The sequence below is a fragment of the Carcharhinus amblyrhynchos genome, chromosome 15, assembly GCF_965287045.1.
Source record: "Carcharhinus amblyrhynchos chromosome 15, sCarAmb.v2.hapA, whole genome shotgun sequence".
Taxonomy (NCBI): domain Eukaryota; kingdom Metazoa; phylum Chordata; class Chondrichthyes; order Carcharhiniformes; family Carcharhinidae; genus Carcharhinus; species Carcharhinus amblyrhynchos.
This window is the reverse complement of record NC_137338.1, coordinates 67,698,278-67,712,039: the sequence shown is the minus strand read 5'-3', so window position 1 is coordinate 67,712,039 and position 13,762 is coordinate 67,698,278. Positions and strand designations below refer to the sequence as shown.

At 44.5% G+C, this 13,762-nt stretch overlaps 1 protein-coding gene across 5 annotated transcripts in view; it reads left to right on the top strand.

Moving 5' to 3' along the window:
* The window catches only part of ptchd1 (patched domain containing 1), a 71,165-nt gene that overhangs the window by 36,740 nt on the left and 20,663 nt on the right, over positions 1-13,762 (top strand). For 4 of the 5 annotated variants that reach the window (XM_080204128.1, XM_080204126.1, XM_080204125.1 and 1 more), the window contains exon 3: positions 11,055-13,462. In XM_080204128.1, coding sequence (XP_080060254.1) covers positions 11,055-12,706 — 1,652 coding nt within the window. In that variant the 3' untranslated portion in view covers positions 12,707-13,462. Of the gene's footprint in view, positions 1-11,054; positions 13,707-13,762 lie in introns of those variants that run through there. The other variant, XM_080204127.1, reaches the window with a different exon arrangement.

Genomic DNA, 13,762 nt, shown 5'->3' with positions numbered 1-13,762 from the left:
TGGGACTGCTTTCAATGTTACTATATCCTTTTTTAAATAAAGGGACCAAAACTGTATGTTGTATTCCATGTGAGGTTCACCAACGTCCTGTGCAATTGAACAAAACCTCCTTATTTTTAAACTCCAACCCCTTTGCATTAAGGCTAAAATGACATTTGCCTTGTTAACCACTTGTTGGACCTGCCTGCTAGCTTTTTGTGATTTATGCACTAGAACACCTAGATCTCTCTATACTTCACTTACCTACAGTATCTCTCCATTTAGTTAATCTGCCTTTTGGTTCCTCCAACCGTAGTGCATGACCTCACACTTCCCCACATTAAACTCCATTTGCCGGGCTTTTGTCCAGTCACCCAATCTATCTATATCCCTTTGCAGAATCACAGTACCCTCATCACACCCTGCCCTTCCACCTATCTTCGCATCATCGTCAAATTTGTTCCATTCATTACGTTGTTACGTTCTGTTCCTTCCTCAGTAATGCAAATACTGAACCCTTGCAGGCAAAGAACTGATTCCTGCAGTACTCTACTAGTTATATCTTTCCATTCTGAAAAGGATCCTTTATTCCAACTCTCTGTTTTCTATGTGACAGCCAGTTTTCAATCCATGCAATCCATTTCCTCCAGTTCCACAGGTTTTTACTTGATGTACCAGTCTCTTATGCAACACCTTGTCAAATGCCTTTTGGAAATCTAAATATACTACATTTTCAGATGATCTATCAACTCTATCCACTCTCCTGGTTACGTCCTGAAATTTACGAAGGTGGATTGGCCATTTGGATTCAGAATTGACTTGCCCATACGAGTCCAGAGAGTGGTGGTGGAAGGGTGTTTTTCTGGCAAGTGACTAGTAGTATCTCACAGGGATCCAAACTGGGACCTATATGTGATATATATATATATATATAAATGACTTGGATGAAAACATAGATGGGTGGGTTAGTAAGTTTGCAGATGACACAAAGATAGGTGGAGTGTAGAAGTTTGTCAAAGGATACAGCAGGATATAGATCAATTGCAGATATAAGTAAAGAAATGACAGATGGAGTTTAACCTGGGTAAGTGTAAGGTGCTGCACTTAGGGAGACCAAATGTTAAGGGTAAGTGTACAGTTAATGGTAGGACCCTGAATAGCAATGATGTACAGAGGGATCTTGGGGTTCCAGTCCATAGCTCCCTGAAAGTAGCCACACAAGTAGATAGGATGGTAAAGAAGGCATATGGCATTCTTGCCTTTATTGGTCAGGGCACTGAGTGCTGGGTGGGATTTTCCAGCTGCGTTCCCCCAAAACTGGAAAATCCCACCCAAGGTCAACAGACCTTTGCATAGTCCACTCCTCTCCTACTGATTCCTGTGGCAGATGGGATGGGAAAACTCCCCCCCAAGAGTCAGGATGTCATGTTGCAGTTTTATAAAACTTTGTTTAGGCTGCACTTAAGAGTATTGTGTTCAATTCTGGTCACCACATGACAGGAAGGATGTGGAGGCTTTGGAGAAGGCGCAGAAGAGCTTTACCAGAATGCTGCCTGGATTAGAGAGTATGAGCTATAAGAAGAGGCTGGACAAACTAGGATTGTTTTCTCTGGAGCAGCGGAGGCTAAGGGGAGACCAAATCGAAGTCTTTTTGAATTATGAGAGGTGTAGATAGCACATGAATATGGAAGGAATAAAGGGATACAGAAAAAGGGCAAATAGAAGGCAATAGTTTAATTTGGTGTCATGTTCGGTATGACATTGAAGGCTGAAGGGCTTGTTCTGTGTGTATGGTTCTACATTTCAAGGGGAATTCATGCTTAATGAATCTATAATGACTGAGAATGTAACTAGTAGAGTTGACCAAGGAGAACTGGTGGATGTGGTTTGTTTAGACTTTCAGAAGGCTTTTGACAAGGTCTCACATATCAGACTACTATGTAAAGTTAAAGCAGGGACTACGGGTAGTGCCTTGAAAGCTGATTAGCAGATAGGAAGCAAAGAGATGGCATAACTGGGTCTTTTTCCAAATGACAACAGAGACGAGCGGGATATGACAGGAATCTGTGCTAGAACCCGTGCTAGAATCTGTGCTAGAATCTGTGCTAGAATGGAGACGGGAGAGGTTCCGGAGGATTGGAGGATTGCGGATGTAGTTCCTATTTTCAAGAAAGGGAACAGAGATAGCCCGGGAAATCACCGACCGGTGAGTCTGACCTCAGTGGTTGGTAAGCTGATGGAGAGGCTTCTGAGGGACAAGATTTACGAACATTTGGAGAGGTTTGACATGATCAGGAATAGTCAGCATGGATTTGTCAAGGGCAGGTCGTGCCTTACAAGCCTAGTTGAGTTCTTCGATAATGTGACTGAACACATTGACGAAGGAAGTGCCGTGGACGTAGTGTACATGGACTTCAGCAAGGCGTTTGATAAGGTCCCCCATGCAAGACTTCTTGAGAAGGTGAGAGGGCATGGGATCCAAGGGCCTTTGGCCTTGTGGATTCAGAACTGGCTTGCCTGCAGAAGGCAGGGAGTGGTTGTGGATGGGGCTTTTTCTGAATGGAGGTCAGTCACCAGCGGAGTGCCTCAAGGATCTGTTCTGGGACCCTTGTTGTTTGTCATTTTCATAAATGACCTGGATGAGGAAGTGGAGGGATGGGTAAGTAAGTTCGCTGATGACACTAAGGTCGGTGGTGTTGTGGATGGTCTGGAAGGATGGCAAAAGTTGCAGCAGGACATAGATAGGATGCAGGACTGGGCGGAGAAGTGGCAGATGGACTTCAACGCGGATAAATGTGTAGTCGTCCATTTTGGCAGAACCAACAGGATGAACGAGTACACTATCAAGGGCAGAAGTCTGAGTAGTGTTGATGAGCAGAAGGATCTTGGGGTCCGGGTCCACAGGACTCTTAAATCGGCCTCGCAGGTGGTGGAGGTGGTCAAGAAGGCGTATGGTGTACTGGCCTTCATTAGTCGAGGGATTGAGTTTAGGAGTCGGGAGGTAATGCTGCAACTTTATAAGACCCTTGTCAGGCCTCATTTAGAGTACTGTGCGCAGTTCTGGTCGCCTCACTATAGGAAAGATGTAGAAGCTATTGAGAGGGTACAGAGGAGATTTACAAGGATGTTGCCTGGACTGGGAGGCATGCCTTATGAAGTTAGGTTGAGGGAGCTGGGACTCTTTTCCCTGGAGAGACGAAGGTTGAGAGGCGACCTGATAGAAGTTTATAAAATGTTGAGAGGAATAGATAGGGTGGACTCTCAGAGGCTATTTCCCCGGGTTGAAATGGTTGCTACGAGAGGACACAGATTTAAGGTGCAGGGAGGGAAGTTCAGAAGTGATGTTAGGGGTAAGTTTTTCACTCAGAGGGTGGTGAGTGAATGGAATCGGCTGCCGTCAGTGGTGGTGGAGGCGAACTCGCTGGGGTCTTTTAAAAGACTTCTGGATGAGTAGATGGGGTTTAATGAGATTGAGGGTTATAGATAGGTCTGTAGGTTGGTAGGTGTTGATGTGATCGGCGCAACTCGTGGGCCGAAGGGCCTGTTTGTGCTGTAGTGTTCTATGTTCTATGTTCTAACCCCAACTATTCACATGTTATATATTAATGATTTGGAAGTGACAACTAAATGTATTATCTCCAAATTTGCAGATGAAATAAAGTTGAGTGGGAGGGTGAGCTGTGAGGGGGATACAGAGATGCTTCAATGTGATTTGGACAGGCTGAGTGTGTGGGTATATACATGGCAGATGCAGTATGATGTGGATAAATGTAAGGTTATCCACTCTGGTAGCAATAATAAGAAAACAGGTTATTATTTGAATGGGTATAAATTGAAAGACCTAGACACTCAGCGAGAGCTTGGAGTCCTCGTGCATCAATCACTGAAGGTAAGTGCACAGGCACAACAAGCAGTAAAGGTGGCAAATGGTATGTTGGCCTTCATAGTGAGAGGATTTGAGTATAAGAATAGGGATGTTTTGCTGCAACTGTGTAGGACATTAGTCAGGCCACACCTGGAATATTGTGTGCAGTTTTGATGTCTTTACCTGAGGAAGGATGTTCTTGTTACAGAGGGAGTGCAGCAAAAGTTTACCAGGCTGATACCTGGTTAGGCAGCTCTGTCATATGAGAAGAGATTAAGTTAGTTAGGATTATATTCACTGGAGTTTAGAAGAGTGAGAGGGGATTTCATAGAAACTTATAAAATTCTAACAGAGTTAGACAGGGTATATTGACAAAGAATATTCTTGATGGTGGGGGGGATCCAGAACTATCATAGAACTACAAACTCACAGGATACTACAGTGCAGAAGAGGCTCTTTGACCCATCAAGTCTGCACTGATGCAGGAAATGCCCTGACCTGCCTCCTAATTCCACTTGCCAGCATTTGGCCCAAAGCCTTGAATGTTATGACATGCCAAGTAATCATCCAAGTACTTTTTAAAGGATGTGAGGCATCCCACCCTCCCAGGCAGGGCATTCCAGACTGTTACCACCTTCTGAATAAAAATGTTTTTCCTCAAATCCCCACTAAGCGTCCTACCCCTCACTTTTAACTTCTGTCCCCTCGTAACTGACCCTTCAACTAAGGGAAGCAGCTGCTCCCTATCCACTCTGTCCATTTGCCCTTCAGTCTTCTCTGCTCCAATGAAAACAACCTAAGCCTATTCAATTTCTCTTCATAACTTAAATGTTCCATTGCAGGCAGCATCCTAGTAAATCTTCTCTGCACCTCTTCCAGTGCATTCATATCCTTCGTATAATGTGGTGACCAGAACTGCACACAGTACTCCAGCTGTGGCCTCACAAAATTCTATACAATTCCATCATGAACTCTTCACTTTTGTAAACTATACCTCGATTGATAAAGGTGACTGTGCCATATACCTTTTTCACCACCCTGTTTACCTGCCTTTCTGCCTTCAGAGACAATCATGCCAAGGTCCCTTTGTCCTTTGGAACTTCGCAGTGTCAGACCTTCCATAGTACACTTCCTTGTCAAATTACTTTTTGCAAAATGCATCACTTTACATTTTTCAGGATTAAATTCCATCTGCCACTTATCTGCCCATTTGACCATCTCATCTATGTCTTCCTGTAACCCAAGACACTCAACCTCATTGTTAACCACCCGGCTAATCTTTGTGTCATCGGCAAACTTATTGATTCTATCCCCCCCATAGTTATCTATGTCATTTATATAACTAAAGAACAATAGTGGGCCCAGCATGGATACTTGTGGTACACCACTGGTCACTGGGCTCCAGCCACTAACGCAGCCATCCGTCCCCACCCTCTGTCTCCTACCGCTAAGCCAATTATGAATCCACCTTATCAGATCATCCTGTATCCCATGTGTGTTAGCCTCTGACATAACCATGCTGACTATCCCTGATTAAACTTTGCCTCTCCAAATGGAGATAGAGTCTCTCCTTCAGAATTTTCTCCAGTAGTTTCCCAACCACAGATGTGAGACTCACTGGCCTGTAGTTCCCTGGCTTGTCTGTTCAAACTTTCTTAAATAGTGGGACCACATTAGCTGTTCTCCAGTCCTCTGACACCTTTGATTTGATTTGATTTATTATTATCACATGTATTAGCAAATAGTGAAAAGTATTGTTTCTTGCGTGCTATACAGACAGAGCATACTGTTCAAAGAGAAGGAATGAAGAGAGCGCAGAATGTAGTGTCACAGCCATAGCTAGGGTGTGGAGAAAGATCAACTTAATGCAGGGTAGGTCCATTCAAATGTCTGACAGCAGCAGGGAAGAAACTGTTTTTGAGTAGGTTGGTACGTGACCTCAGACTTTGGTAACTTTTTTCCGATGGAAGAAGGTGAAAGAAAGAATGTCTGCGCTGCGTGGGGTCCTTAATTATGCTGGCTGCTTTGTCGAGGCAGCAGGAAGTGTAGACAGAGTCAGTGGATGAGAGGCTGGTTTGCGTGATGATTGGGCTACATTCATAAACCTTTGTAGTTCCTTGTGGTCTTGGGTAGAACAGGAGCCATACCAAGTTGTGATACAACCAGAAAGGATGCTTTCTATTGTGCATCTGTAAAAGCTGGCGAGAGTTGTAGCTGACATGCCAAATTTCCTTAGTCTTCTGATAAAGTTGAGGGGTTGCTGGGCTTTCTTAGCTAAAGTGTCAGCACAGGGGGACCAGGACCAGGTTGTTAGTGGTCTGGACGTGTAAAAACTCTTGACCATTTCTACTTCATCCCTGTTGATGTAGACAGGGGCATGTTCTCCTCTACACTTCCTGAAGTTGATGGCAATCTTCTTCGTTTTGTTGATATTGAAGGAGAGAGTTCACCAGATTCTGTATCTCATTCCTGTACTCTGTCTTGTCATTGTTTGAGATCTGACCTACTACTGTCATAGGAAACTTGAAAATCTAGTTGGAGGGGAATTTGGCCACACAGTCATAGGTGTGTAATGAGTATACTAGGGGACTGAGAACATAGCACTGTGGGGCACTTGTGTTGAGAATGATCATGGAGGAGCTGTTGTTGCCTATCCTTACTGATTGTGGTCTGTGGTTCAGGAAGTTCAGGATCTAGGGAGGAGAGGAGACAAGGCCCAGGCCATGGAGTTTGGAGATGAGTTTCATGGGAATAATGGTGTTGAAGGCTTAGCCGTAGTCAATAAATAGGAGTCTGACATGGGTGTCTTTGTTATCTAGGTGTTCCAAGGTTGAGTGCAGGGCTAGGAAGATGGCATCTGCTGTAGACCTGTTGCGGCGATAGGCAAACTGTGGTGGATCCAGGTGGTCCGGGAGGCTAGAATTGATTCATGCCATGACTAGCCTTTTGAAACACTTCATAATGATGGATGTCAGAGCCACCCAGATGATAGTCATTAAGGCACGCTGCTTGGTTTTTCTTAGGTACCTGGATGATAGTCATCTTCTTGAAGTAGATAGGGACCTCAGATTGTTGTAAAGAGAGGTCGAAGATGTCTGCGAATATCCTCACCAGCTCATCTGCTCAGGATCTAAGTGCTTGTCCAGGTACCCCATCTGGGCCAGTCACTTTCTATGGATTGACCTTCAAGAAAGGCTGCTCTGACCTTAGATACAGGCTCTTACAGAGTGGAAAGCATGCTCTCGCTGACCTCTTGCTCAAGTTGGGCGTAGAATGCATTGAGCTCATCAGGGAAGGGTGCGTGGGAGCCGGCAATTTTACTTGCCTTCATCTTGTAGCCTGTTACATCTTACAGACCTTGCCATAGTCGGCGGATGTCTGTGTGACTAGCCTGGGACTCTAGCTTGGTCCAGTACTGTCTTTTGGCATCTTTGATGGATTTCCTTAGATCATATCTGGCTTTCTTGTTTTGGTCAGGGTCGCCTGACTTGAACAGCTCAGACCTGGACTTCAGTAAGTAGTGGATATCCTGGTGGCCAGGGAGGAATTAAACATTTAGGTCAGAGTGCCTACAATCTCCTCCCTTACCCCCCACAACAGCCTGGGACACAATTCATCCAGATCTGGAGATTTGTCTACTTTTAAGCCCACCAATACCTTGTGACTTCCATGATAATTTTCTCTGGAGCCTCATAGTCTCTTTCCCTGATTTCCATAACTACTTTCTTATTCTCAGGGGTCATAGTTTGAGGATAAGGGGTAAACTTTATAGGGTTGAGGTGAGGAGAAATTTCTTCACCCAGAGGGTGGTGAATGTGTGGAATTCACTACCACAGAATGTTGTTGAGGCCAAAACATTGTGTGATTTCAAGAGAAATTAGATATAACTCTTGGGCCTGATGGAATCAAGGGATAGGGGTGGAAGGGGGATCGGGATATTGATTTTGAGGATCAGTCATAATCATAATGAACAGCGGAGCAGGCTCAAAGGGCCAAATGACCCCTACTCTTGTTTTTATTTTCTATGCAACCTTTTCCCCATGCCTAAGACCAGAGGCATAGGTTTAAGGTGAAAAGTAAGTGGTTTAGAGGGCATGTCAGAAAACACAGAGAGTGGTGGAAACATGGAATATACTGCTTGAGAGGGTGGTGGAGGCAGGTACTCTTGGAACATTTAAGAAGCTTCTGGACAAGCATTTTAATTGCCAAATCATTGAAAGCTATGATCCAAGTTCCGGTAAATGGGATTAGTATAGACATAGTGGGCCAAAGGGCTTCTGTACTGTGTGACTCTATACTTGTGACTTGTAGGTGTTTGAGTGACTGTGACTCATGGGTGTTTGAAACCTGCAACCTTTAAGTATTTGAGGCTAGTGTCCTGTTGGTTAATGCCTCAGTCTTGTTGGTGTTTGAAGGAAAACTTGAAGATATTACTTATATTTGCCAAAAACGGGTCTCTGTGTATGAGTGTATTTTGCTTCTAGCAAGAATAAATGAGCCATGTTATGAGCTAAGCTGATCTTAGATTGTTAGTTATTGCAGTTGTTAGCGCATTCAAGATTATTCAGTAACTGCTACCCAATCGTGGAATCGCACCTAATGGTAGACATTTTTTTTGGGTTTTGCAAGTGTGAGCTGGCTGAGTATACTCTGTCTGTTGCAAACAACTGAAGGATCATGTTGTTTAATTTGACTGGCCAGTCATGGGGATGTGTGGCCAACATACCTGGTATAATACTGACTCTCATGAAATCCATTGATTTGTGTGTCCCTGGGTGTTAAGTTGGCAGTCTGTGGCAATTATAACACTTAAGGTACAGGATGTTCCAAGGCTGTTTCGTGGTTTCTGCCTAGTAACAAGGGTGGAACCCTTCGGGAGTGTTTTGATAAGTTCCCAGATCAATTCAAGGGTCAGTGAGTAGTTCTTCTTGAGGCAGTCAGTTTCAGGGAGTCTGCCAGCCAAGTATTATTACAAAGACAACAGGGACAGAAATGGGTCCCAGTTAAGGTAAGTTAAAGAAAGAACGGAGGGATAAAAGCAAATTACTGCGGGTGCTGGAATCTGAAACAAGAAGAGAAAACTCTGAAAAATCTCAGCAGGTCTGGTAGCATCTGTAAGGAGAGAAAAGAGCTGACATTTTGAGTCCAGATGACTCTTTGTCAGAGCTGACCTGCTGAGATTTTCTACAGTTCTCTCTTTTTGTTAAATAACAGGGAGAGTAGACTTTATGTAAAGAGGGCCATTGGGCAAAGGTACTTCTTAGGAGCAGGGATATTCTACTTAGTGTGGCCATAGTTCTGAAAATTGTTTGTAAACTGATGTTGAGTGTACTCAGGAATACAGGGAAAGGAATTTCAGAATGAGAGATTGAAATCCTGTTCTGTGGGCCATTGTTAAAACTGTCCAGTTGGGCATGACATTTGGAAAGAATTCCAAGGAATGAATCTCAAAAGTGAGGCTAGGAATTCTTTGTGAGACAGAGTTTCAACAAGGTGGGTGGGTGCTTGAGCAATCCATGGACTCTGCCTTGGTTGCATCTGCCATTACTCTGTAGAGAGTTGTGTCCAACAACAGTTTACCTGTTAATTCACATACTTACCCTGAATGTTAATGTGGAAGATACATATTGTAAATTGTTTTATCTTTCTGTGTGGTAAAGTTTGTGTTTGTTTGTTCAAATCCATGGGATCTTCTGACTTTATTCCAAAAGCAGGAGTCTTGAATCTCAACCTTCATCTATTTTAAACAAGGCATGCCCATCCAGATCCCGGAATCTGGCCAAGGATCGTAACACCAGCACTGAAAGTCACATCCAACTGTGTGGTTGATAGAATGTCTTTTTGGACTGGCAACAGTATCCTGTTATTGGAAAATAGTAATTGTTAGCTGAAAGTACTTTGAAATGTTGTAATGTAGGAAACAAAGTATCCAACTGGAAGACAGCAAGCTCCCACAAATAGCAATGAGATAAACGACCAAGAAATAGTTTCTGTCAATATTAATTGAGGACTAAATATCAACCAGGGCACTGGGGAGAACTACCTGCTGTCCTTCAAGATAGTGCAATAGGATCTTTTATGTCCATCTCAGGAGGTAATCAAGGCTACAGCTTAATGCCTTACCTGAAAGGCAGTACCTCTGACAAGATAGCAGTCCCCCAATAGTACGTTGGACCATCAGCTTAGGACCACGCAGGAAGAGCAGCATTCGAAGTTAGGGATAAGAGTGCTGCCCACTGGGCCACAGCCAACACACAGGCAATATGTTATGGTTTGTCTAACAACTCTAACTGGTCTCCCACCAAACGGCGACAGTTTCCTGTACAAATGCAAGTGGCTGCAAACCTGGGGAACCGCGGGAGTAATATTCCTGCAGTCCTGAGTAATGGAAAGACCCGAAGGGAGGTTGCTGTACTGAAGAAAGATTAAATGTTCAAACTTGTGACAACTTGAATAAAGGGAGTTAAAAAAGAAAGCAATGTGTTGGATGGTGCAGTAAAATAGCAAACAGTGGACCTTCTCACTGTGCGCTTTAGGACAAAATAACTTATTTGTTCTGGAGCTGGCAGGGGTCAGTTTTCACTCCATTTGTTTGGCAGCCATGGTGAACACTAGCACCATTTTGAAAGGGTCCTATTGCCAATATCTGCCTATGTCAGGTGATAGGTCCCTTTTAACATGGAATTTTGGGTACAACAATGTTAACAGGAATCTGAATGTCACTGATCAGTGTCCAACTGACAGAAGTGAGGAGGCTCAGCTGAGAGGTAAGTGCCAAATTCTTTTTATGGAGCTCAGATGAGCACCTCCTGGGCTGCAAATTTATCAGATGATTGAAAGCATAATCTGGGCCACCATGTCATTTGACATCCTGCTGCTTGAGTGACAAATTTAAAGGAGATGGGTGGCCTCAGAATTGTTTTGGGAGGGGGTGGGGTGAGTGAAGAGGGGCTCTCTTGGTCGATCTCTGCACATGGCATGGTCAGCAAGCGAGAACCTCGATCCACACAGGGAACCACAAATAAGGTTGAAGGAGGTAGGAAGCTGGGCCTATGCGTTTGCTGCAAAGTAGATTTTATGGTCAGGGTTTGCCTTGTGAGTGAGCCCTGCCTCAAATCTGACTGCTGTGACAGACAGTTTTCTGGCCTGGGTGCTCCAGCGTTCTGGTTTGCTGATTTTAATCAAAGCCTCTGTGTCTTCCTTTTCTCAGGACATGGGCTGTATGGCATGTTCGAGATGCTCTCGTCGTGGAGGGAGACCATGGAGGACCAGCACGTGAAGGAAAGGATCGCCAATGTGTATGCTGATACCATGCTGCCCATTACGCTCACCACTGCCATGTACATGGTGACGTTTGGCATTGGTGCCAGTCCCTTCACCAACATTGAAGCAGTGAAAGAGTTCTGTGTTAACACATGTATCTCTGTGCTTTTCAATTACCTCTACCTGATGGCATTCTATGGCTCCAACCTGGTCTTCACTGGTTACTTGGAAAATAATTACCAGCACAGTCTCTTTTGCAGAAAAGTGCCCAAACCAGACGATCTACAAGCAAAACCCGCCTGGTACAGATTCATCATGATGTCCAAATTTAGTGAGGAGACAGCAGGACCCAGTGACACTAGCCCCTATGAAAATCAGTTCCTGCTTTGGTTTCTCAAGCAGTATTACTGCGATTGGATTACAAACACTTATGTCAAGCCTTTTGTAGTTCTGTTTTATCTCGTTTATATCTCTTTTGCCTTAATGGGCTACCTACAGATCAGCGAAGGCTTGGACCTCAGTAACGTGGTAGCGACTGAGTCTCGGACTGTCTCATACAGCACTGTGCAGCAGAAATATTTCAGCAGCTACAGTCCCGTCATTGGCTTTTATATTTACGAACCAATCGAGTATTGGAATGCCAGTGTCCAGGAGGATCTGCTGGAAATCACTGGAGGCTTTGTCAGGATATCTTGGTTCGAAACTTATCTAAATTACCTGAAAAAATTGAACGTTACTGCTCCAGTGTCCAGAAGCGACTTCCTGGAAACTCTAAGGAATTCTTTCCTAAAGACTCCCCGGTATTCCCAATTCTCAGACGATATCATATTGGTGAGGAAAGCCAATAATGAGCTGGAGGTGGTCGCGTCACGCATGTACCTGGTGGCCAAGACGGCCGAGAACACCAGGGAAGAGATTTATGACCTGCTGGAGACCCTGAGGAAACTGTCCCTGACTTACAAAGTGAAGTTTATGATTTTCAACCCATCCTTTATCTATATGGACCGGTATGCTTCATCAGTGGGAGCGCCCTTGCAGAACTCGTGTATCAGCGCATTGTTTGTCCTCTTTTTCTCCAGCTTGCTGGTGGTGAACACTCTGCTGAACGTCTGGCTTACTCTTACTGTGGCCTCGGTGGAGTTTGGAGTCATTGGCTTCATGACCCTGTGGGATGTAGAATTGGACTGCATCTCTGTCCTCTGCTTAATTTACGGGATAAACTACACCATCGACAATTGTGCACCGTTCTTATCTACGTTTGTCCTGGGCAAAGACCTGACAAGGACGAAGTGGGTTAAAAATGCTTTGGAGCTGCATGGAGTGGCTATTTTGCAGAGTAACTTTTGTTACATGATCGGTATAATCCCCCTGAGTTCGGTGCCTTCAAACCTGATCTGCACACTGTTCAGGTGTCTGTTTCTAATTGCGCTTTTCACCTTTCTCCACTGCTTTGCCATTCTACCTGTGATCCTGACCTTTCTGCCGCCTTCCAAGAAGCGGCCAGAACGGAAAAACCCCGACAACCACAATGAGATTGAGTGCATGGAGATGGTGGACTTGGATGGCACACGTGTGGTTGACCACATCACCTCGGTCTGATCGGCACAATGTAGCCAGGCGATATGTAGAGAGACAGAGAGAGGGTGAACATTTGAGAGTGTGGATTGGGTGGGGGGGGTGTGGAGGGTGGTGTGTAAAATGGGCCGATTGAATACTACTGTATGGGTAAGGGTGTGGGAGTTAGGGGAAGAGAAAGTGCAAAATGTCAGCAAGAAGTAAACTTGATACCTCCTGGTATTTGTACCTAATGCTAAGAGCACAGAATCAGTAACAGGTCTATGTCAATATTTGTCCTCCACATGAACCTCTCCCCACCCTTGCATCATCTCACCCTCTCAACTTATCATTCCATTTCCCTGTTCAGTACGTATCCAACATCCCCTTCAATGTATCAATACTATTCACCTCAACTACCCCTGGATAGCAAGTTCCACACTCCAACGACTCTCTGGGTAAAGAAGTTTCAACTGAATTACCTCTTGAATTTGTCAGTGACTACCTTATATTTCATGGCCCTCATTCTTGGGCTGCCCCATAAGTAAAGACATCTTTTCTGTATCAACCCTATTGAACCCCTTCATGACTGAGCCAATTTGGAGGTACCCAGGGTACTGAGGCTAACAGGAGGTTGCTGCTCAGCGTCCAAGGCCTCTGCGGAGATGGATTCGGGGAACTGTACACATTCAATGATTCACCTGTTTATTTTCAGTCTGCGGAACTGGGACTTTCATCTGAAGGTTGGATGATCTAGTGGCCCTGATACACCATGCTACCTGCTGCAGTAAAATCTTTCGGGTAGGCAAGCTTGAATATCACGTTTGCACTTAGGAAGTGGGAGATGAAAGGGCAGGAGTCACCAGGCTGATTCAATGATCTCCCCTGGAGTATTTGTTTAATTGGCGGAACAATTCGAAGGTTAAGAGCATTGATTTTCCGTTGCGGATGTCATGTTCACCTGTTAAGTGTGGGCATCAGCCTCCACAGCAAGAGACACACTGGAGTTTCTTATTGCTTTACCTCTGAGAGTTTGTTTTGTGAAATCTAATAGATTATTCTAGGAAATGTTAGTGCTCCTGACAGCCCCAATACTGTTAA